Source organism: Alexandromys fortis, unplaced genomic scaffold (genome assembly GCF_014885135.2).
Source record: "Alexandromys fortis isolate MF-2015 unplaced genomic scaffold, M_Fortis_MF-2015_v1.1 scaffold_263, whole genome shotgun sequence".
Lineage (NCBI taxonomy): Eukaryota > Metazoa > Chordata > Mammalia > Rodentia > Cricetidae > Alexandromys > Alexandromys fortis.
The window spans coordinates 1,185,512-1,209,311 of record NW_026068165.1 but is presented as its reverse complement, the minus strand read 5'-3'; the positions used below and the strand labels follow the sequence as shown (position 1 = coordinate 1,209,311).

The window sequence follows — 23,800 nt, the reverse complement described above, 5'->3', positions numbered from 1 at the left end:
AAGTCCCACCCCTTCTATGGAGTCCTGGGCGCCTCTGCAGGCTATGGTTTCGTTTCCTTTCCCTGGCGGTGCTGATTCAGAAAAATCAGCTGCTTGAATTCTTGGGTACGACACTAACTGGGCTCCGCCCGTCTCGGTCGAGGGGCGGGCGGTGAGGGGAGCCTCTCCGCCAGTCACTGAAGTCGGCGGTGAGGTTCCGAGCGGCTTGTCCAGCCTGGAAGAGGGCGGGGTTTTGGCTCCACCAATGAGGCACGTGGGGAGGGCGTGGCTGAGCTCGGGTCGCCTCGGAGAGCCCGGAACCGCAGGTGTGCAGCGCCGGTGACCCGTTCCGCCGCTCACGATCTCGGTCCCCCGGAGTCGGGGGCGGGGTGGAAACGGTTCTTGAGCCGCCCGGAGGATTGCAGCTTGCCGCGGGAGCCACTGGGAGGAGCGGCCCTGGACCCTCAGAAGGTACAGGCCCCGAGAGGTGTGCGGAGCAGGGAGGCGCGAGTTCGTTCCTGAGACGGGCTGCTGCCCCCCCCCCCCCCCCCCCCCGGTAATGCCCCTGCGGAGAAGGCTTCTGTTCTCTGGCAGAAGCTGAAGCTCTGGTGTGTCCAGGATGTCACACCCCCCGCTTAACTCTACTTCTCAACCCTGTCGACTTCCTTCCAAAACTCCTCAGCAACTCCTGAAGCCTGGCATGTAGCATTTGTTCCTTGTCATAAGCCAAAGCTTTAACCTCTGCTCTGCGTTACCTATCGATCCGTTTGTTTGTTATTTAATTTGTAAGGGTGTTTTGTCTGTGTACCACATGCATGCAGTTATTGTGTTGGTCAGAAGAGGTCGTCAGATCTGAGACTGGAGTGGTGGCCATGTGGGTGCTGAGAATCGAACCCAGGGTTCTCTGGAAGAGCACCCAGTGCTCTTAACCGCTGAACCATCATCTTTCCAGCCCCTTTGCATAATTTTTGATCCTTACTTAACTAAATAAACAAATAAAAACACAGGCATTCTTATTTATGTGTGTATATATGCACATATATAAACAAACAATATGCATATATGTTTTAGATATGTAAGTATAAGGTCCTGGAAGGTGAAACTGTTTATAAACACAAAGTCTAATTTATTTTAGAAAATCTTACTTAGTGCAAAACTGGTGTTTGAGAGAGTTTTGATGCCGCCCCTATAACTGCAGTAGATGACTTTCTTGTTCGAGGCAGGGTTTCTCTGTGCAGCCCTGCCTGTCCTGAAACTTTCTATACAGAACAGGCTGGGCCTCTGCCTCCCAAGCGCTGGGATTCATGGTGTGCACCACCATGCCCAGCAACTCCTCAACTCCTTCCTTCCTTCCTTCCTTCCTTCCTTCCTTCCTTCCTTCCTTCCCTCCCTCCCTCCCTCCCTCCCTCCCTCCCTCCCTCCCTCTCTCTCTCTCTCTCATCCACCCTCCCTTCCTTCTTTCTTTCTATGCTGTGTATCTTTTATATGATGTATCTTTTTAAACAAATAATCTGTTTATTTTTACTTTATTTGTATTGGTGTTTTGCCTGCATGTATGTCTGTGTGAGGTTGTCAGATCTTAGAGTTACAGACTGTTGTGAGCTGCCATGTAAGTGCTAGGGCTTGAACCCGGGTCCTCTGGGACAGCAGGCAGTGCCAACTCTCTAGTCCCTACACCATGTGCCTTGATCCCTTTCATTTCCCCTTCCCTTAGCATCCACCCTCTGCCCCAGCACTCCCAATAAAACAAAATTTAAGAGAAGAAAGGGAAAAGCAAAAAAGGTGAAGAATTTTAAATCTCATCATGGAAGCTGCGGTGTCACTCAGTAAACCCCGTTGTTCATGGATCTCTACTTGCATGTGTTTGTTGCAAAAAGCCGTCGGTCTGGTCCAGGGCCTCTGGTTTCTACTAGACTTCGATGCTGGGCCCTCGGTGGGCCTCTTCTTGGCTGTCCTTTTGTTGCCCTGTGTTGTGGGGATCATGCAGCTTTAGAACTTTTGTTTCGGTTTCTTATTTAAATCTCAGTATTCATGCATTCCCTTGCTTTGATACCAGCCCTTTAATTCCCGAAGAACTGGGATCTTGTCCTTAAAATGAAGTTCTTGTTTCATAAAAGCAATACAGGGGCTGGGGAGATGGCTCAGTGGTTAAGAGCACTGACTTTTCTTCCAGAGGTTCAATTCCCAGCACCCACATGGCAGCTCACACCTGTCTGGAACTCCAGTTTCAGGGGATCAAACACCATTATGCAAACATACAAGCAAAACACCAATGAACTTGGCGGTGGTGGCGCACGTCTTTAATCCCAGCACTTGGGAGGCAGAGTCAGGGTCTGTGAGTTCGAGGCCAGCCTGGTCTACACAGTGAGTGCCAGTACAGCCAGACCTACACAGAGAAATCTCATAATTTTAAAACAAAACAAAAACAGAAAAGCAACACAGTATATAGTTTTAAGGAATCAAATACCAGCTGAGATTTAGCTCAGCTAGAGCATTCCCAGGGCACAGAAAGCTCCTGTGTTTGAGCTCCAGCAAGGGTTGGGATCAAGGATTATTAGTAGTAAGCTAAAATGAAAAATTGGCTCTGTGGGGTGGAGAGATGGCTCGGTGGTTAAGAGAGCTCGCTGCTCTTGCAGAGGACTGGGGTTTGGTTCTCAGCAACCAAACCTGGAGACTCAGTACACCCTGAAGCTCAAACTCCAGAGAATCTAAAGCCCTGGTCCATTCCACCCCAGCTCTGCACACCATAAATACTTTTTTGTTTTTTTGTTTTTAAGAAAAATTTGATTTCCTGCCCAATCTCTTCCCTTCTCCATTCTACTCTTAGAGGAAGAAAGACAGTCACGGACTCTAGATGTTTTTGTTTGCTCTGTAGTAGAGTCGTGTGACTTCGAAGAACATGCATGTGCTTGTTTCTCCTGATCTTCCAGGCTTCAGGTCCAATAAAAGGTTTTTTCTTTAAATTTATTCTCTCATACAATATATCCCAACTGTAGCCTCCCTTTCCTTCCCTCCTCCCATCCGTCTCCAACCCTCTCCCCCACATCCTCTGCTCCTCTGTTTCCCTTCAGAAAAGAGCAGGCCTTCCAGTACACTGAGCACTGCATAACAAGATGCAAAAGACTAGCCACGAACCCTCATGTTAAGGCTGGCTGAGGCAACCTAGTAGAGACAAGCCAGTAGGCGGAAAAGGGTCCCAAGAGCAGGCAAGAGTCAGAGCTCCCTCCACTCCGACTGCTAGGAGTCCCACAAAAACCCCAAGCTAAGCAACCACAGCTTGTATGCAGAGGACTTAGCGCAGACCCTTGCAGGCTCCATGATTGCCTCTTGAGTCTCTGTGAGCCCCTGTGACTCCCTGTTTAGTTCATTCTGTGGGCCTATCCTTACAATCCTCTCTTCCCCTCTTCTTCAGGGTTTCCTGAGCTCCGACTGAAAAAGAAAATCAACAAAATGATTCCTAGTGATATTCTGTTATACTCATAGCTGTTTGTCATCAGAGAGGCCTCCTCAGGCAGCTGAGGGGAGCAGATGAATTCCCATAATAGATAAGAGATGGCAATGGGAAGGGAAAATGTGCCAAAATGCACACGGCACCGCCTGCTTCGTGTGTGTGTGGGGGGACAGTTTTGTGTGAAATTTCTGGGTCTTTCCAAATTTGGCAGTTCTCCCAAAGACGAGGGATTGACAGCGTCATAAAAATGCTCCAGTCTTAGAGATTGAATGACTGGCACTTAAGACACCTTAAACAGAGGTCCTTTCGTAGGTGGTGGGCAGTTGGTAAGACGTGTTTCCTTCGCTGACCCTAAATAAAACTCCAGGGCCAGCAAAAGTCATGAGTACTCAAGACCAACATTGATCTTTATTGCTTCTCCTTCATTCCTGAATAAACAAACACAAACTCACAAAGGTCATGCAAATTAAGTGGATGAGCTAGATGGCATTAGATTGTGGGAATATTATTTGTTAGGTTGGATAATGTGTACGTAAGCAACCCTCTCTTTTTTAAATATTTATTTATTTATTATGTATACAATATTCTGTCTGCGTGTATGCCTACAGGCCAGAAGAGGGCACCAGATCTCATTACAGATGGTTGTGAGCCACCATGTGGTTGCTGGGAATTGAACTCAGGACCTTTGGAAGAGCAGGCAATGCCCTTAACCTCTGAGCCATCTCTCCAGCCCCCTCTCTCTCTATTTTTTTTGAGGCAGAATTTCATGTAGTCCAGTGTAGGTAGAGTTTTTCTGTCCCGCCAGTCAGTTCTGACCCACTAGCCGGCTCCCCAAATAGCCACACAGAGACTTGTTATTAACTATAAATGCTCGGCTGATAGCTTAGGCTTGTTATTAACTAACGCTTACATTTTAAATTCATCCATTTCTATTCCATTTCCTACAAGCTTTGTAGGAAAAGGCCTGTTTATTTATGACTTGTCACCTCATTTTGTACACATCCTCCTTCCTCTATGACTGGTGACTCCCGAGATCCCACACTTCTTCTCAGCGGCCTCCTAGTCTGGCTCTCCTGCCCAATCTCTTTCTGCCCAGCTATAGGCCAGTCAGCTCTTTATGAACCAATGGGAGCAATACATATTTATAATGTACAAAGTCGGCTCCACAGCAGTCCAGCCTGACCTAAATATACTATGTAGCTGAGCCTGCCCTCCATGCTCCTGCCTCCAGCTGTCAAGTGCTGGCATTACAGGCATGTGCCACCATGCCAGCTCTTCCTTCTACTTTTGTGTGTTTGAAGGTTACCAGTAAAGCAAAAAAGTACCACATATTGCAACTATTGAATAGTATTTCCCCGGAAAAACTGCAGCAAACTGCACTAAGAATTACATCTAGGGGGCTGGAGAGATGGCTCAGCGGTTAAGAGCATTGCCTGCTCTTCCAAAGGTCCTGAGTTCAATTCCCAGCAACCACATGGTGGCTCACAACCATCTATAATGAGGTCTGGTGCCCTCTTCTGGCCTGCAGGGATACAGACAGAACATTGTATACATAATAAATAAATAAATATTTAAAAAAAAAAAATTACATCTAAAGAGAAAGGACAGAGGCCAGGATTGAGAGGAGGAGCAACGTAAACTAGTATTTCCTGTATCTTGTTTTATGCATATGAGTTTTGCCTACATGGATGTAGACATACCACTTAAGTGCCTGATGACCTCAGAGGTCAGCAGAGGGTGACTGGTTGTCAGTCACCATATGGGTGCTAGGAATCAAAAGCTGGTCCTCTAGAAGAGCAAGAAGCGCTCTTAAACACTGAGCCAACTCCCCAGCCCCTTTTCTGTATCTTTCAATTGTATAATTAAAATATTTTAAATTAGAACAAAAATCTCATAGCCAGACTTGGTGATTCATGCCTACATACGAACTCTTAAGAGGCTGATGTGGGATTGTTGTGACTTCTAGGCCAGCTGGGTTACTGAATGAGACCCTGGGTTTGTTTTTCTAGACAGGGTTTCCCTATGTATCCCTGACTGTTCTGGAACTGGCTTTGTAGATGAGGCTGGCCTCGAACTCACAGAGATCCTCCTGCCCCTGCCTCCTGAGTGCTGGGATTAAAGGCGTGCACCCCCACGAATGGCCTGTTTGCTTGGTTTTTTGTAAACCAAACAATAAATTCATAAATCGTCAGACTCTGGATGGTTTGGGTCCATAGAATGTCCAGCTGAGAGCTGATATCCTTTCCACGCAGAGTCCAGATGGCGCAGTGGGAGATGCTGCAAAATCTTGACAGCCCGTTTCTGGACCAGTTGCACCAGCTGTACTCTCAAGTCCTCCTGCCAATGGATGTTCGACAGCACCTGGCTGCCTGGATCGAAGACCAGAACTGGTGAGGGCTTCGGGAGTTGAGTTGGTTTCTTTCCTCTGAGCCTTCAGGGTCCCAGAGACTTCCCGGGAGGGGCGGGCGATCTCACAGCAGCTGAGATCCTAATCCTTGTCGTGCCTGGTCCTCAGGAGGGAAGCCGTGCTAGGCAACGATCACTCCAAGGCCAACATGCTGTATTTCAACATCTTGGAGCAGCTGAAGCAGTGGGACCACAGCTCGGACCCTGATTGCTTTTTATTGCAGCATAACTTGCGAAAATTCAACCGGGACATCCAGGTACTTGGGAGAGTTGGAACTAATAGGGTGGAACCAGCGTCTGAGAATGGGGTAAGGGCTGGGGTACAGAATGTTCCTAAAGATGCAAAGGGAGGCAGACCTGGGGACCGGAAGACAGAGTCTGGACTTGGGGTGCTACTGGCAGATTAAAGAACTGATACGGTTAGATACAGAGTCTAGACAGAGGTAGGAGGTGGCCAGGGACCCCGAAGGAGGGACAGTACTAGGGCCACCAAGAGCAGGGTCTAGAATGGCAGGTGGGTAAGGTAGCTGAATGGATCAATTCTTGTGTGTTTCTCGCTTAGACTTTACCCAATGGTCCTACCCAGTTGGCTGAGATGATCTTTAACCTTCTCCTGGAAGAGAAGAGAATTCTGAATCAGGCTCAAAGGGCTCAGGAGGTAAGGACAGCATGGTGGCAATGTTCGAAAGCCGGAGCGGAAAGACACCACGGAGAGGACGCAGGGACCTCGTCTCCGACCGGGATCTCTCCACACCCTGCAGTAAAATCTCAAGTCCTGATTTTAGGGATGAAAAGTCAACATTCATTCTGGGAGGGAGAAGGGAGCGCAAGTCTTTAACCTCAGTGCTCAGGAGGCAGAGGCAGGCATATCTATGAGTTTGAGGTCAGTCTGGTCTACAGAGCAAGTTCCTGGACAGCCAGGGAGCATAGTGAAACCTTGTTTCGGAAAAGAAAGCCAGAGTTGGAACAAGTTGAGAGCCCCTTGTTTCAGGTGCAAGCTGGGCCAGCTCCCGAAGCAGCCGCCAGAAGCCAGCAGCTGGAGATTGAAACCCGAATCCTGGATTTACAGGCTGTGGTTGAGGTTGGTGGTTGTGGCAATTGTTGGGTGGAGAGGATTCAGTTCTTCTGCCCCTTCAGAAGCCGCCTTACTGGGGTTGCATCTTCTCTACAGACGTTTGTGAAATCCGTCAGGCAACTGAAAGACCTGCACGATGTCTTCAGCTTCCGATACACGATTCTCACTCAGAGTAGGTCCTCTCAAAGTGGGAGAAGGACAGGGGTCATCTTGGGGACCTAGTGTGGATGATGACAGAAGCTGAACGCTCCAGCGAGCAGCAGTCACCTTGAGTGACTGCCGCATATGTGGCATCAGTAGTCCCGTGGATACGCAGGACAATGGCGCCAGGCTGTGCTGTGGAGGTTGGAATAGCGAGGCAGCTGAGGAGCCACTAGGAAATGATGGGGGGCTTATGTCGGAACTGCCTTAGCAGGCTGAGCGGGCTTCTGGGCCGTTCAGAGTTTGCCTGTGAGACCCCAGGTGCCTGTACTTTGCCTGGTTCTCCCTTCCTCTCCCTCCACCCATCATTCCCTGTTCCTGACTGAGACCCTGGCTGAGAAAGAGCAGAGGAACCCGTGAGCTGACTCTTGGGTTTGCCTTTCAGAGAAGACGCCATCTTTGGACCCCCATCAGAACCAACAGCAACAGCTTGTGCAGACAACAGCCAACGAACTGGACAGAATGAGAAAGGTGAAGGGCCGGGCAGAGCGAGCAGCAGGGACCTGCAGGAGAGGGGGCTGGCGGCTCTGGCCTCTTAGCCTTGCTGGCTTTGTTTCCGCTGGTGGAGAGAGGTGCTTAGACTACATTCTCCCTTTGCTAGGAGGTGCTGGATACCTCCAGGGCCCTAGTGGGCCGATTAACCACCCTGGTCGACCTGTTGCTGCCAAAATTGGATGAGTGGAAGATGCAACAGCAGAAATCCTGCATTGGAGCCCCACCACCGGAGCTGCAGCTGGAACAGCTGGAGCAGTGGTAAGAGGAAGAGATATTTCTTTTCCATCCTCATGTACACAGCAGGCCCAGCCTCACGGAGCTTCGTACACTGTGAGGTCTAGGGACAGCAAGTGAAGGGCTGGGCGGAGCACGGAGGTAGAGCGCTTCTCCGCTTATCCAGCACACACAAGGTCTTGGATTTAATTGTCAGCACAGAGGGAGAATGGAAGGGTGGGAAGGGGAAGGAAGTGCAGCAAGCGATGCTGTGGCCTCGTCTGCCACGTTTTCTTGTTTGACCGTGGTCACACTCTGCTTGTTGTCTTCCCAACTCAGGGAGACCTCAGAGTCCAATCTTCGCTCTGGTAAAGAAGTAACGGAGAGTAATGAATTCATCCACAGTCATGATTTACCCTTTGCTTTGTTTGGTTTGCTTTTGAGACAGGGTCTCACTATGTAGTGCTGGGTAGCCTGGAACTCGCTGCGTTGACCAGGCTGGCTTTGAACTGACCAGTTCTCCAGCCTCTGCTTCCCTAGTGTTGGGACTGAAGGCAGGGGTTACCATGCTTGTTTAATAAAATACATCTTTAAGAAAAGAAACCTGGACTAGAGAGATGGCTCGACAGTTGAGAGTGGCTGTTCTTCCAGAGGTCATGAGTTCAGTTCTCGGTAACCACGTGGTGGCTCAGAACCATCTATAATGAGGTCTAGTGCCCTCTTCTGGCGTGCAGACATGCACACAGACAGAACCCTATATACATAATAAATCTTTAAAAAAGAAATGAAAAAACCCTGCCTCGAAAAACCTAAATAATAATAATAGTAATTATTATGATGATGATAAAATAAAATAAATGAACACTTGGGAGGCAGAGGCAGGTGGATTTCTGTGAGTTCTAGACCAGCCTGATCTAGAGAGTGAATACCAGGACATCCAGGACTACACAGAGAAACCCTGTCTCAAAAACAATCTCCTCCCCCAAAAAAAGAAAGAAAAGAAATGGAGCTGGGCAGTGGTGATGCACACCTTTAGACCTTTATCCCAGCCCTCGGGAGGCAGGAGGCAGACTTCTATGAGTTCAGGGCCAACAGAGCAAGTTCCAGTACAGCCAGGACTGTTTCACAGAGAAACCCTGTCTCACAAAAACAACAACGACAAAATTGTGTTGAATACTCTACCATGTGCTTCCTGGATTCTGTTTGTGACGGGGTCTCCGGTATCCCAGACAGGCCTTGAACTCACTATATAGATGAAGGAGAACTTCGGATTTGGCCTCTGCCTCCTCGGTGTTGGGATTTTCAGCGTGTAAAAGTGCTGGGGATCAATCTAGGACTTTGTGCTTTTTTTGCCAAACAAGCAACATCATTAGCCCCTTGTATTTTGTCCGTTTTCTGAGGCAGGATCACTTTGTGAAGTCCAGGCTGACCTTGAGTTCTTGACCCTCCTCCTTTAACCTTGGGAGTGTGGGAGCGGAGGGGTGCAGTGCCCACCTGGCTCTGTTTCCAGCTCTCCATGTCATTAAAGGGAGGGCACTCAGAACCTCAGTGGGGCCCCGTAAAACTACACATCCTCTCTCCCCGTCCTCTGTCACCCAGGATGACGTCTGGAGCAAAACTCTTGTTCCACCTCCGGCTGCTGCTGAGACAGTTAAAGGAAATGAGTTACATGCTGAAGTATGAGGGTGACATGTTCAGCCAAGGGGTGGACCTGCAGAATGCCCAAGTCACGGAATTACTACAGCGGCTGCTCCAAAGGTCTGGCAGCCTGGGAGGACTCTCCGGTGGGAGAAACAAGGAAGAAACACGGGAAACGATTGCTACAGAACTGAGCTGTTATCTTCTCTACACACCTCTTTCCTTAGGTCCTTCGTGGTGGAAACCCAGCCCTGCATGCCCCAAACTCTCCACCGGCCCCTCGTCCTGAAGACTGGGAGCAAGTTCACTGTCCGAACAAGGTTGTATTTTTTTTACCTCTGCCTCCTCCCCAGCTCTGCCTTTCTGACTTTGCAGAAGCTCCTGCTGCTGCAAGTTTCTTCTCTCCTCCAGCTCACCTTCTGCTTCCAGTCCCCTGGCCCTCTCTTCTACACATCTGGCTTTATCAAGAATTTGAGAGCCAGGTGTGGGGGTGCACGTCTTTAATTCCAGCATTTGAGGGACAGAGGCAGGTGGATCTCTGTGAGCTTGAGGCCAGCCTGGTCTACAGCACTAGTTCCAGGACAACCAGGACTACACAGAGAAACCCTGTCTTGAAAAACAAAACAGCAACAAATTTGAGATTGACCACTGTGTCCGTCTTCTGTCCCCCTAGTGTGACACTGACCACTGTGTCCGTCTCCTGTCCCCCTAGTGTGAGACTGACCACTGTGTCCATCTTCTGTTCCCCAGTGTGAGACTGACCACTGTGTCCGTCTCCTGTCCCCCTAGTGTGAGGCTGACCACTGTGTCCGTCTCCTGTTCCCTTAGGTTGCTGGTGAGACTCCAAGAGGGCAACGAGTCACTCAAAGCAGAAGTCTCCATTGACAGGTAAGTTGAGGCAGCCGAAGGATGTGACTGAGCTGGCCAGTGGGAGCAGCTGGTACCAGTGGCCCCTCAGGCTGTCCGTGCCATTCTACCTAACAGAAGTAAAAACACCTCCCTCAAGCCGGGCACGGTGGTGCACACCTTTAATCCCAGCACTCAGAGGCAGAGGCAGGCAAATCTCTTGAGTTCAAGGACATCCTGGTCTACAGAGTGAGTTCCAGGACAGTCGGGGCTACACAGAGAAACCATGTCTCAAAAAACAAAACTAAACTAAAAACAAACAAACAAAAAACCAACAACAACCCCCCCCAAAAAAAAAGCCCAAAACAACAACAAAATGCCGACCTCCCCCTCACGGAGCACACACTCGGGTTTTTTTTTGTTTTTGTTTTTGTTTTTTTTTTTTTTTTGAGCCTGTCCTGGAACTAGCTCTTGTAGACCAGGCTGGTCTCGAACTCCCAGAGATCCTCCTGCCTCTGCCTCCCAAGTGCTGGGATTAAAGGCGTGTACCACCACTGCCGGCAGGAGCACACACTCGGTACTGTCCAGCAGGCCTCTCGGGCTCTTGTCATTGTACAACTCCACCAGGTGGGTGTTAGCAGTGTGTTGGACACACAAGGACGTGAACTCAGACAGTGTCTCTTTGCCAGGCCACGTGGCCAGCGAGATCCAGAGGCTGTCGCTTGTGTGGAGCTGGGTGGGAAGGGCTGTTTCTGGGACATCTCACCCTCCCGCTCTTCCCCCACAGAACCAGTGACTTTTTCCCTTTCCTTTCAGGAATTCAGAGTTATCAGGGTAGGTACACGCGTGCATGACCTGCAAACCACATTGGCAATCCTGGTGGGAGCCCAAGGGAGGAAGGGATGTGGGTGGGATGAGGACTAGGAGAAGGGGAAGTCTGAAATGAACTGGAATTTTTGTTTTCCTGCTATTTTATATTTTTTATTTTAATTTTTTAAAACATTTTACCTACAGAAAGGGTGTGAGTGTTTGCATATACAGGTGCATGATCAAGAGAGAAAAATATGGAAATGCGTGTAGGTCAGAGGACAGCTGGTGGGATCTGTCCTTTCCTTCCACCATGTGGGTCCTGGGGATCGAACTCAGGTCATCAGGCTTGGCAGCAAGCCTCTGTACCTGCTGAGCCATCTCACTGGCCCTTTCCTGCTGGTTCTTAAAACTAATTCCGAGCATGGAATGGTGGAACGCACCTAAAAATTTCAGTACCTGGGAGGCTGGGGCAAGAGGATCTCTGAAAATGCAATGCCAGCCTGGGCTACATAGTGAAACCATCACAGAGAGCAAGAAACAGACAGACAGACAGACAGACAGACAGACAGACAGACGACCCTAACCTTACTCTGACTCCATATATCTTTTCCCTGGAACAGCTTCCGGAAGTTCAACATTCTGACCTCAAACCAAAAAACCTTGACCCCTGAGGAGGGCCAGAGACAAGGCTTAATTTGGGACTTCGGCTTCTTGGTAAGAATGGTCAATAGAATTGTCAGCTAATCCAAAGGCGCAGGAGTGAGGGTCTTTCCGGGCTCGGCCTCCGGGCCCCTCCCTGGCAGTGTGTTTCTCCTCCATTTACAGACGCTGGTGGAGCAGCGTTCAGGTTCAGGAAAGGGTAACAATAAGGTGAGTGGGGACGCAGCAGAGCTGCGAGCTGGGACCAGTGACTCAGCAGAGGGCCCTCTGACCATGTGACTCTGCAGGGGCCGCTGGCTGTGACGGAAGAGTTACACATCATCAACTTCGTGGTGCAATATGTGTACCAGGGTCTGAAGATGGAGCTGCAGGTGAGTGAGGAAAAGCAGGCAGCAGGTGTAGAATACTTAGGGCCGTGCTGGCGCACGCCTCTAATCCCAGCACTGGGGAGGCAGAGGCGGGCAGATCTCTGAGAGTTCGAGACTGATCTACAGAGTGAGTTCCAGGGCAGCCAGAGCTACATAGAGAAACCCTGCCTGGAAAAAACAAAACCGAACAAACAGAAAAACAATTTAGAAGAAGACACACGGAGGGCACAAACAAGAGATCTGGAGTGGGATGTCACCCAGGCCCCGAGGCAGACTTCTGCCACCACCCTGACTGCTGAGTTCTTCCAGACGGACACACTTCCTGTGGTGGTCATTTCCAACATGAACCAGCTCTCCATTGCCTGGGCCTCAGTTCTCTGGTTCAACATGCTCAGCTCAAACCTCCAGGTAGGAAAAGGAGGTGCCTGGGTGAGGAGAAGAGGGGCGTGGGGAAAGGCCTGCTTCTGAGCCGGCTCACTTCCCTCTTCTCCCCTAGAACCTCCAGTTCTTCTGCCAGCCCCCGAAAGCCCCCTGGAGCTTGCTGGAGCCTGTCCTCAGCTGGCAGTTCTCCTCCTACATTGGCCGAGGCCTCGGTTCTGAGCAGCTGAGCATGCTCAGGAACAAGCTATTCGGTATAGTTCTCTTGTCTCTCAGCCTCTGCCTACCCTGGCCTGCTCCTACCCTGTGTCCTACCCCAGGCCCTCAGCCCGGCCCTGAGGCCTCTTCAATCACCCCACAGGAAAGAACTGCAAGGTGGAGGAGGCACTGTTGTCCTGGGTGGACTTCAGTAAGGTAACTCCCTGCAGCCGGTCCCTCTATCCCCAGTTCAAATCCTGGCCCTGCTCCCACCCTTCCGTCTAAGGGCAGCTCCACATCTCTTCCCGCCTTTCCATTCCTCCTTCAGCGAGAGAGCCCCCCTGGCAAGATCCCTTTCTGGATATGGCTGGACAAAATTCTGGACCTGGTCCATGACCACCTGAAGGGTCTCTGGAATGACGGGTAAGGCCTTTCACAGAAAGCCTCCCTGTCCCGTGTTTGCGCCCTCTGGTCTCAGGCGTAGACTTTGTGCGCCCCCCTGTGACACAAGGGGGAAACTACAAACTAATGGAACGTCTGGGTAGAAACAGGAATGGTGGCCCTTACTTGTCCAGCGTCTTTGCAGAGCCTGCTGGGTGCGCTCGTGAATTTGTTCATATAGTCCTTAAAACCGCGCTGGACAGTGGATAGTTCCACCGTCAGTCCCGTGAGGAAACCCAGTCTTGGAGAAATGAGGAATTCGCCCAATGGACAGAGTTGGGAATGGCCCAGGCCTACGCAACTGCCTATCACCTGGCCTTTGTTACTTTTTACACACACAGACAGGCAGGCAGGCAGGCAGAGCGGGTCTCTCTGTTATGTAGCTCTGGATGGCTATCCTGGAACTGGCTGTGTAGACCACATTGGCCTTGAACTCACAGATCCACCTGCCTCTGCTTCCCAAGAGCTGGCATTAAAGACATTGGATTCCGTGGCCTGCCTTGCTATATTTTTATGTAGTGTGTGTGTGTGTGTGTGTGTGTGTGTGTGTGTTGTCAGGGGATAGTTTACAGGAGTGGGTTCTCTCCTTCCACCATGTGGGTCCTACAGATTGAACCCGGGTGGTCAGGCTCGCCTGTAGCTGCTGAGGCGCCTTGTGCTTCACCAATGTCCGACTGAATCCTCGCGCCTCTTCAAACCTTGGTGGCAGGAGCATTGTCACTAAAGTTACGTGATTTGATCAAGATGGAAAAGTGTGTAAGCTACAGAAACGGGGCCAAAGCCCCCGCTTCCATATAGACGGGACCGGCACCCTGGGATCTATCACATCATGGCTTCGTCTGCTCCAGGCGCATCATGGGCTTTGTGAGTCGGAACCAGGAACGCCGGCTGCTGAAGAAGATGGTCTCTGGCACCTTCCTGCTGCGCTTCAGCGAAACTACCGAAGGCGGCATCACTTGCTCATGGGTGGAACACCAGGATGATGGTTGGTCCCATCCCGCCCCCCTCACCCTGCCCACACCCCTCATCCCGGCCATTCCCGCGGTCTCTGCTTTCTGGGGGCATTACTTGCTCTTGGGTGGAACACCAGGGTGATGGTCCGTCCCGGCTCCCCCCCACCCCGCACCCTCACCCTCACACCAACCTCCTTTGCCGTTCCTACAGTCTCTGCTTTTTGCCAGGCACCTCACCCCACCAATCCCTTCTGACCCTTTGCCTACCCTTGGTTTCTGCCTAGATCCGTGCAGTAACTTTGGTGCTGGGCAGCTAGGGGCGGGGAACTCGGGGACTGGTCTCACCTCTTGAGCCCACTTGTTCGGCACCTGTCTGTCCTTCAGATAAAGTGGTCATCTACTCCGTGCAGCCGTACACTAAGGAAGTGCTGCAGTCGCTCCCGCTGACAGAAATCATCCGCCACTACCAGGTTCTTGCGGACGAGAACATCCCTGAGAACCCGCTGCAATTCCTCTATCCCAGAATCCCTCGGGATGAAGCTTTTGGGCGCTACTACCAGGAAAAAGGTGGGAAAAGGGTTGGGATCACTGACATACATCCTTCCTCGAATGAAAGGGGTCTCAGATATTGGCAGATCCTTCTGCACACAGTACAGTACGTTTGCCCATGGTCGTGCTCTAAGGAGGTCCCACTCGTCAGGACCTGTGTGTCCAACACGTTGATCTCTCCCACCTCCTGTCTGTCCCCACAGTTGATTTTGAAGAACGGAGGAAATATCTGAAGCACAGGCTCATCGTCATCTCTAACAGGTGAGGTACAAAGGCTTCTCTCAAACCTCTGCAGCCTGCAGCTGCCCAGTTCCGCTCCCTCCGCCTCCTCCCCCTGCTGACCCCCACTCACCAGCTTCGCTCCTCTCTCATGGTCTCCAGATCAGTTCCCCCTTAGTCATGATTGCAACCACTCATAGCACCCCTGCTGGTGCCAGGCCCAGGACGGGATGCTCCTGAGACTTTTGTTGTTTAACCCTTACGAGGCCCCACTGGAGTAAGAGCTAAAAGTGTGTCATTTCTGGGAACTGGGCTGTGTTTTTCTGTGTTTTCTTATGCTGTTGACTCTTCCCATTCCGCCCTTGAGGGGTGTTGGTATTTCAATGTAGTGAAGCAGCATTCTGAGCGAGTCAGGTCTGTCAGAGCCTTCTTTCCTTTGCTGATTGACCAACTCTTGGCTTGTTTGTTGCTGCTGTTGTTGTTGTTTGAGACAAAATGCTGCTGGCCTGGAATCTGCTGTGTAGACCAGGCTGGCCTTGAACTCGCAGAGATCCTCCTGTCTCTGCCTCTCAGGTGCAGGGATTAAAGGCATGAGCTACTATGCCTGGCTTTTTTTTTCTTCTTTAATTTATAGCTGGCATATAGTATCTGTATGTATTTACAGGGTACAGTGTGATCATTTGATAGATGCCTACATTATACTAACCAACTCGTTCCCATTTAAGTGATGGTCTGAGCCTAGAGAGATGGTTCAGCAGTTAAGAACAGTTGATTGCTCTTGCCAAGGACCTGGGCTCAGTCCCCAGTGCCCACTTGGTGGCACACAGCCATTCATAATGCCAGTTCCAGGGGATCAGATGCGCCCTTCTGGCCTCCATACATACCAGGCATGCTTGTGGTACACAGACAGACATACACACGGGCAGAATGCTTGTGCACAGAAAATAAAAATAAAGTTTAAAAGCTGGAAATGATAATCTGATGTTTATCCAACTAGTAAATGAGAGAATTCACTCTAACAAACCTGATCCCAAGGCCAGATGTGTAGTACATGCCTATGACTCCAGCCCTTGGAGTAGAGGGTAGAAGGTCTAGCCTTGACTATGTAGTGATTTGAAGGCCAACCTGGGCGATGTGAGTGAGACCCTGTCTCAAGAAAAGAACAATAACAAAAATCCTAAAATCTTGATGATAAAGCCCAGGGTCTTTAGCCCTTTTGTTCCCCCACCTCACCCCCCAGGCAGGGGGTCTCACTCTGTAGACCAGACTAGGCTCAAAGTCACAGAGATCCACCTGCCTCCACCTCCTGAGCGCTGAATTAAAGGTGTGCACAAGCACGCATAGCTCCCCGCCATCTTCTTAGACTGGAAACACTTTTGCTTTGCCACTCACAGAGTCTCGTCCCACTGTCTGTCCTTGTAAACCTAGACAGGCGGACGAGCTGCAGCAACCTCCGGAGCTTCAGCAGGAGCCAGAACTGGAGCCGTTAGAGCTAAATGCAACCATGGCAACCATGGAGTTAGAACAAGACCTGGAGTTACCGATGCTGCTGGAGACAGGGCTGGAACTAAACCCCACACCGTGTGTGACCCCACTGTCAAGTCTGGAGACAGACCCAAGGCTTGTAGCGCAGCTCTTGCCAGAGTCGGATTTACCTCATGATCTGCAGCAGCTGAACATGGAGGAGATGGAAAGTGAGTGATCCGGCTGGGCTGGGGAAAAGGGGACACCTTGCTCTCTGACCCCTTACCAAAAGGTGAGCTCCAAGTGCTCCCGTGTCCCGCCCCCTCCTTCCATTTCCCAGGAGCCCCTTCAGCCCCAGAGTGTGCCTTTCCTGCTAGAGTCAGGAGCTTCTAACTTGGGTCAGGGCCTGACATTTTTCTCTGTGTGGTCTAGTCTTCAGAAACAGCATAGACATTCGTAATATCATGCCCCACGGGGACCCACTGTTGGCTGGCCAGAACATCGCAGATGAAGCCTACATGTCCTGCCAAAGCCATTTTCATGTGGATGGACCCTTGATTCCTTCTGATGACTAGGAGCCACGTTCCCGTTTTGCCCCCCCCTCGCATGCACCAGGACGTTGCTTCCAACAGTGGGAAATGAGGCCTTCGAAGCTGCGTTAGCCATGAACTTTGGAGTAGGAGGGAAAAGCATAAGATGGCTTGGAAGCTGTGCCAAGGAGTCAGAAGAGACACTGGCTGTAGTCGTACTAGGATCCGAAGGCTGCCTGCCATGCTGGAAGACCCGGGGTCCTGAGGGCAAGCAGGACATTTGGGAGATTATTAAAGGGTCCAAAGCAGTATTTCTCCAGCATGGGAGGATTTTAATGGTCTGATGATCGGTAAGGCTAAACTGGTGTGAGCCATAACTGGGTCTTTGTGGGGAGCACAGAGATGGATGGAATTTTGTCTGCCCTCCCCCTTTGCAATCCTGGGTCTTACCAAACCCAGAGTCTCACCTGTGGTAGGCAACCACATGGTACTAAGCCATACCTGAGTCCCATAGCCCTCCCTTCCAGTTACTTCAGATCTAACCTGACCTTTTCTTTTTCCAGTCCCTTCACTCCTGACTCTGGTTCTAAATATCTTTGTTCCCTGTAGAGGCTGAGAGCTGTCTGCCTCAGCCCACTATGTGAAACTATCCTGAGGAAGGGCATACCAATAGGGTTCCTCCTACAGCGTCTGCCCGGCCGCGGCGCAGTCCTCCCCTCCACAGTCACCCTGAGACTCTCCCGAAGACGGGAAGCTGTGCTGCTTTAGCAGTCCTACCTCTGCTTCCCTCCTAGAGATCTGGAAGGCAAGGTGTCCGAGCGCTGGGGTTGCCTTTCATGGTGTTCGGTAGGACTGACTGTTTGACAGGAAGTGCCGCAGCTGGGCTGTGCTAATAAGTTGTCACTGCTTCTTCTGTACATTGTTAACATGAAAGCACAGCTCCGTCCCTTAGGCGTGGCCTGGGCAAGGACCTCAGAGGCTTCTGGACATCCTTAAGCCTTAGCCATTGGGAGGGAGCCCGGGAGCAGCTGCCACTGCTCTAAGGTCGGCTGGTGGTAGGACTTGGTTAATGAACCTGAGGGAGGCTTACTGTGACCATTGCTACCCGGGGTGTCAGAAGAGCAGTCTTGTTGAGGGAGGGTGCCATGAAGGGGACTTGAACAAAGCCAAGGGACTAGATGTGGAAGATGAACAGAGGAACAAGGAAACTCAGGGACCTAAAAGCAGAAGTCATGAGAAAAAGGCCCTGACTGACAGGTGAAGTTAAGATTCCAGCAGGAGCTGGGCTGGGTGGCGAACGCCTTTAATCCTAGCACTCCCGAGGCAGAGGCTGGTGGATCTATGTGAGTTCAAGGCCAGATGGTCTACAAAGTGAGTTCTGGGATAGCCAGGGCTACACAGAGAAAGCCTGTCTCAAAAACCTAAAACACACCGACACAGAAAAAAAGAAAGAAATCTGGCAAAGCCAGGCAGGGTGGTATATGTCTTTAATCCCTGCACTCAGGAGGACGGCAGGTGTTTCTGCGTTTTGAGGCAGCCAGGGTGACATAGTGGGACCCCGTGAGAGAGATGGTGGCAAGGCTGCATTCCTTACTTTGTAAGTGCCTGGGTTCCCTGCTGCAGCATCCTTCACCGTGCTACCTATAGCCAGAATGAGTCTTTTGTACGTCATAATAAACTCTTGTTAAAAACAAAAACAGTGGGAGTGTCTCTTTACAATTGCTTGTGTTTCTCTGTCCCCGAAAGCTAATTCCTTAGGGCCAGCAAGGCCAGACATGTGTAGGTGTTAGGTTATCAAACCCTCTCTCGTCCCTACTACGGTGCATTTCCCTTGTCACAGCCCTCCTTTCCTCTGGTTGGTGTGGCCGTTTATGTCCCTCAGACAGATAGCTTCCAGTGTTACTCAGCTAGTTGGCAAAGTCAGGACATAAACCTGGACCTGGTCATGCCTGGTGACAGACGCCCATTGTCCCAGCATTTGGGAGGTACAGGCAGGATCAGGAGTTCAAGGCTCAGCCGAGGGTATGTGTTGAGTTCCAGGACAGTCTCAGATGCAGGAGTCCAGGGCTCTAAAATAAACAGGAATCGGGAGTCCCGTGCACCTCCCTTAATCTTGGGAGCCTTGGAAGGCCTGGGGCTCACAGTGACCTTTCTCTCTTTGCCCTCCAGAACTGGAATTAGGGTACAGACCCTCACAGTCAGACTCTTCAGTTGGGCAGGTGGGTGGGGATTTTGTAGACAGGATTTCACTGTGTACTGCAGGCTGACAACAGGGTCATGATCTGCCTGCCTTTGTCACCTGAGTGCTGGGGCGAGACACAGGTGGGACACAGGTGGATCTCATTGGCAAAGTGTGCATCCTTTGGTGTCCATGGAAAAGAACATAAGCAGGATGTTGTTGCAAACACCTGTAATCCTTGGAGAATGAGGCAGGAGGATCCCCACAAGTCTGAGACCAGCCTGGTCTATATATTATCCAGGATTACTTAATGAGACCCTGTTTAAAAGAAAAGAATCACTATCTCCTTTCCCTTTTTATTTGTTGAGACTGTGATATAATTATATCACTCCCCCTTCTCTTTCTTCCCTCTCAACCCTCCCATGTGCCTCTTCCTTGCCCCCTCTCAAATCCAGGACTTCTTTTTCTTCACTAACCTCCCACCTCTTTAATATTCCACCCTTCGTTTTTCTTTTCTTTGTTGTTTTGCTTTGAGACAAAGTCTCACTATGTAGCTCTGGCTGTCCTGGAACTCACAGAGATCCTCCTGCCTCTGCCTCCAGAGTGCTGGGATTAAAGATGTGCAACCACTGCTTCTGGCTTTGTTGGTGGCTTCCTCTTGTTCTTTTTTGTTTGAAGCTAAAGTTTTTAACTTGGGTGCTAGACTCTTCCTTCCGAAGGAGTCTACAGATATCCTTAAGGGAGAATCACATTGCCTTGGGAGTTGCCTTCATCTTCCTCAACTGGTTGTCCCGCTCAAAACTGAAGTTGAAGGCTAGGGCTATTGCTCAGTTGTAGAGCACTTGCCTGGCTTACCCATGGCCTTGAGTTCAATCCCCAACACTATGATAAAACACAATTCTGATGTGATTCTGTGGTGATCTGAGTTCCTGCCTTTGGCCAAATACACCCTTGGCCACAAAATCAGGGAAGAAAGCAATGTATCAGGGAAGTCAAGGAAGGAGGCCTGCCACAAGCAGAAAGCCTGTCTGGGCTGTCTGAGAAGTCAAACGAAAATGTTGCCAGGCTTGGTGGCACACCTATAATCCCAGCACTTGGAAGGCAGAGGCAGGAGGATTGCTCTGAATTTGGCATCACTCTGGTCAATATATCAAGGAGTTCCAGGCCAACCAGGACCCATCAAAAACAAACACCGAAAATTCAGACCAGATGTGACAGTTCACAGCACTGAGGCAGGAACTGCCGTACATTCCAGACAGGCTGTGTTGGACTCTAGCGTCAAACACCGAGAAGGAGTTGCCCTCAGAGACCATCTCACATACTACAGCCGATGCAAAAGCATGAGGATTTTATTAATTCTGTCATGACAGGGGCCCCCAGCATTCGGGAAGCCGAGGGACCTCGAATAGCGGGTACAGTCTACTTTTAAAGGGGCCACAGAAGCAAGGGGGGTTGTTCTTTGACTATTCTGATTGGCTTATTTGAAAGGGCTATTACCAATAATTGACTGGGGAGCTGTTGCCAGATCAGATGAGGTAAGAGGTCATTTTGACCCCGTTTCCCAGGGGACCGAACCAAAGCATACGTATATGGGTAATTGTTCAGGAACTGAGTACGTGTGAGTGTAGCTGTTAGGTCTTTGGTTCCCAAGGCAGGAGGGGAAGCACTATGGCACAGAGGCTGAGAGGATTCAGAATTGTCAAAAATGGCTTCAGGATTGTCTTAAAGTCTTACATTCCTTCCTCTTATTTGGTCAAATATCTCAATCTTGAGATATTAGTAAATTTGGAGGACCAATTGGATCTGTACACAGAGATTAACAAACCAGTGTTATAGACCCATCATAGATCAATAAACTGTCAGATGAGACTATTTTCTCATATTAGGGAGGTCCTGCTGACAAGCATAGCCAACAAGATTGTGTCAAGCTGGGGTCAGTACTATTTAGCAAAGAAAAGGCTCCCACTATCAGATTAAACAGTCACTGGCCTGTATTAGAGCTTGCCAGCAGTGAAGCAGGAGTTGTAGAAGGGTTTTTAGGACTAGGAGTGGAGCCCAGGGCCCTGGAAAGGGGGGCTACCTCGGCAGGGGCTCATTGGCCCTGGTCAGTTAATACTGGGTTGGGCCCTAGTACTATGGTCATTGGAGGTGTTACAACTCACAGGGTGAACAGAATCCCTATGTCTTTTTTTTTCTGGATCATATAACTATAAACCCCAAGTATTGCCTGTCAGATTTTTTTTTCTCAGTAAAAGTGATTGTGATTTCAGACATTTTTTCTGGTGTGGTACGGGTGAAAGAGACTAAGTCCTTTTTGTTAACCCTCAACCAGGAGACATTGACATTGGTTTTACATCCCCAGGCAGCACAATAAACTTTAGCCGCCCCCCCCCAATATTGTTTTTCCCCCGGACAAACATATCATTCAGAATATTTGCATACAGGATAAAAGTTTCCAGGGGTTTGCTCAGTATCCTCCCAAGAGGCGAGAGGATTTTGGGTACGCTGAAACTTTCATTTGGATGGTCCTGGGTCGTCCTGTGGAGGTGTAGGCTTGATGTGAGATGCATGGATCCAGGCTGCAAGATCGTCCACTCTGAGGGCAGTAGGTGTAGGGTCCCTTCCAGCGAGGTTTAAGGTTCTGGGACCGGTGTCTCTGAACATACACAGAATCGCCAACCTGGAGCGGGTGTGAGATTTCCGGGTGCCCGGGCTGGTGTTGGGAGGTGCCAGCAGAGAAGCAGGGAGAGTAGCTTAGTCTGGCTGGCAGCAGCAGGGATAGCTAGGGCCCCTTTAGGGACGGTCTAGTCTGGCCTGCAGCAGCAGGCTCTGGTCAGATAAATACCATTTTATGTCCCAAGTCCTTCCCGACACCCATGGAGACAGTCCCACTTCTCGCCCTTAGGAGACAAGTGGGGGAGATGTCTGAACCCCCGTGTCCAAATATTTCCTCCAGGGGAAAATCTTTTGCCAGCCTCCCGGGGCAGCTGTGGGGGATATGTATCTCAGATATCCCAGGAGGCTAGCCCTGCTACTAGTTGACAGAAATCAGGGGTGAGGGCAGGGGTATCGAAGCAAGGGCTTGAGGAGGCATGGATTGCAGGTATGAGTGGGCAGCTGCCGTTCTGGCTGTGGGGTGCTGCAGCTTTCCTCATGTCCCTCCGGATATACCCCAGGCGTCAATTCTGGAACGAATGCGAGATTTCCAGGTGTCAGGGTGGCCAGGGGTCTCTATGCCTGGGCTCGGCGATCTGGAGAGCCTTCAACCGCGCCTGCAGATGGGGTTTGTGAGCAAATGGGTTATGAGGGGCCTTAGGAAACTAAGAGAGGGGTTCCCCATATTGGATCTTATAGGGGGTTAGTCCAAGCTGAGACGGGGTGTTTTGTACACAGAACGGGGCTAAGGGAAGGAGCTGTACCCAGTCTCTAGTGCCAGATTCCAAAGGCTAATTTGGTAAGGGTCTTTATTTATCCTTTTTACCTGTCCTGAACTCTGGGGTCTGTATGTACAATGTTAATTTTTTTTAGTCTTACCTATGCCCTGACTTTTTTTGAGCAACAAGGCAGTTTTACCATCAACCTCGATTACCTTGAGCAGGCCAAACCTCGAGAAGATTTCTTCTTTGATCTTCTTAGTCCTGGTAAGAAAAAGCTTCTCTGCCATCCAGGTGATGTCCCTTTAAGTAGGCTGCTCAGGTCATTTATCATTGTTGCCCTGCCTCCTTACCAGCATGCGCCATCAAAACCTGCTCTGCTTGGGCATTGCAGTACCCCAAGATTTTCACAGCTGCGGTCTGGGAGCTGGGGGCAGTTGTTTTCTGTGAAACTTGCAAGCAGCTCAGGAAGGCTGTTTGGAATTGGGCTCCAGCATCTCCAGGTCCCCTCCTCGCTTCAGTCAGTTGCTACCTGCGGGGGCAGGTGGCTGTAAGCAGAGTTCCCAGGCTTGGGCTGTGACCAAGGCAGCTGGGAGGATTCAGCCAGCAGTGGCTGCAAAGCCTTCCTCAGCAAGGTAGGCATGGCGAAGGCAGAGAGCAGCCTGCTTTTCTTTACAGTCCTGGAGAACAGTAGGGGAAATCAGTCTCCAACAGGTCTTTTTTTAATAAAAGTGTGGGACACTCAGGAATAATCAGCAGTTCTTGTGTCCATAGTCAAATGCTTTAGACATAGCGAGGGGGAACCCCTCCCCTTTTTTCCGTACACCCCAGAATCGAACACCTGGGTGCACAGCATAAGCAAGGGGGGGGGATTTCAGTACTATCATTGTGGCTGCTGCGTTGGCCTCTCAGGTGGGCAGAGTGCTGCTTCAGTAGCCGGCTGTGCTTGGCACCGTTCTCCGACCTGCTTCTGCTCAGCAGCTGCTTTGGGAAGTGTCTCGAGCCCAAAGTCCTGTAGGGCCACTCCTCACTGAAGTCTGCATTTGGCCACTCAGGGGCTGCTCTGTCTGAGGTGCGCAGTCTCTGCAGCTGTCGTCTTCTGTTGCCTCCCTATCTGTCTAATTTTTTTTTTATTAAGTCCTGAAGGGAGCATCTCTGCCGTCCCTCCATTCTCTGCAACTTGCTGTCTGATGCTGACTGGCCTATAAAAGACATCACTACATTGGCTTGGCGATCTGCTGCCATGGGATTAAAATGAGTTTACATCCTGTACCGCTCTAATAGTCTTTCTAAAAATCCTGTAGGAGTACTATCAGACCTTTGCTCTTACCTTAGCCAAATTAGCAAATTAGTGGGGTGCTTTGCAACCCCCC

The 23,800-nt window shown here is 50.4% G+C and overlaps 1 protein-coding gene and 1 long non-coding RNA gene across 2 annotated transcripts; one reads left to right on the top strand and one right to left on the bottom strand.

The window, feature by feature from the left end:
- Window positions 1-38: 38 nt before the first annotated feature.
- Stat2 (signal transducer and activator of transcription 2) lies at window positions 39-18,444 on the top strand. Its single transcript, XM_050128059.1, has 24 exons — window positions 39-450; window positions 5,683-5,820; window positions 5,946-6,093; window positions 6,399-6,494; window positions 6,828-6,917; window positions 7,008-7,083; window positions 7,498-7,583; window positions 7,714-7,865; window positions 9,420-9,578; window positions 9,686-9,778; window positions 10,287-10,346; window positions 11,121-11,138; window positions 11,735-11,828; window positions 11,940-11,984; window positions 12,062-12,145; window positions 12,452-12,550; window positions 12,639-12,774; window positions 12,882-12,934; window positions 13,047-13,141; window positions 14,008-14,144; window positions 14,497-14,679; window positions 14,865-14,922; window positions 16,309-16,574; window positions 16,777-18,444. Exons 2-24 carry the CDS (start codon window positions 5,690-5,692, stop codon window positions 16,917-16,919), a joined length of 2,502 nt encoding a protein of 833 aa, XP_049984016.1. The 5' UTR covers window positions 39-450; window positions 5,683-5,689; the 3' UTR covers window positions 16,920-18,444.
- Window positions 18,445-20,386: 1,942 nt separating this feature from the next.
- On the bottom strand, window positions 20,387-23,794 carry LOC126491989 (uncharacterized). Its single transcript, XR_007589501.1, has 2 exons — window positions 22,643-23,794; window positions 20,387-22,325 (listed from the first exon to the last, which is right to left on the bottom strand). It is a non-coding gene; the product is annotated as an uncharacterized lncRNA (long non-coding RNA).
- Between the last annotated feature and the right edge of the window lie 6 nt (window positions 23,795-23,800).

Bases quoted from the DNA above. Each gene is read 5' to 3' on its own strand.
- Stat2 (XM_050128059.1), top strand. From the start codon at position 5,690: ATGGCGCAGTGGGAGATGCTGCAAAATCTTGACAGCCCGTTTCTGGAC. The intron at 6,495-6,827 runs GTAAGGACAGCA...CCCTTGTTTCAG, and splicing joins AGGCTCAAAGGGCTCAGGAG to GTGCAAGCTGGGCCAGCTCC. The intron at 7,584-7,713 runs GTGAAGGGCCGG...TCCCTTTGCTAG, and splicing joins AACTGGACAGAATGAGAAAG to GAGGTGCTGGATACCTCCAG.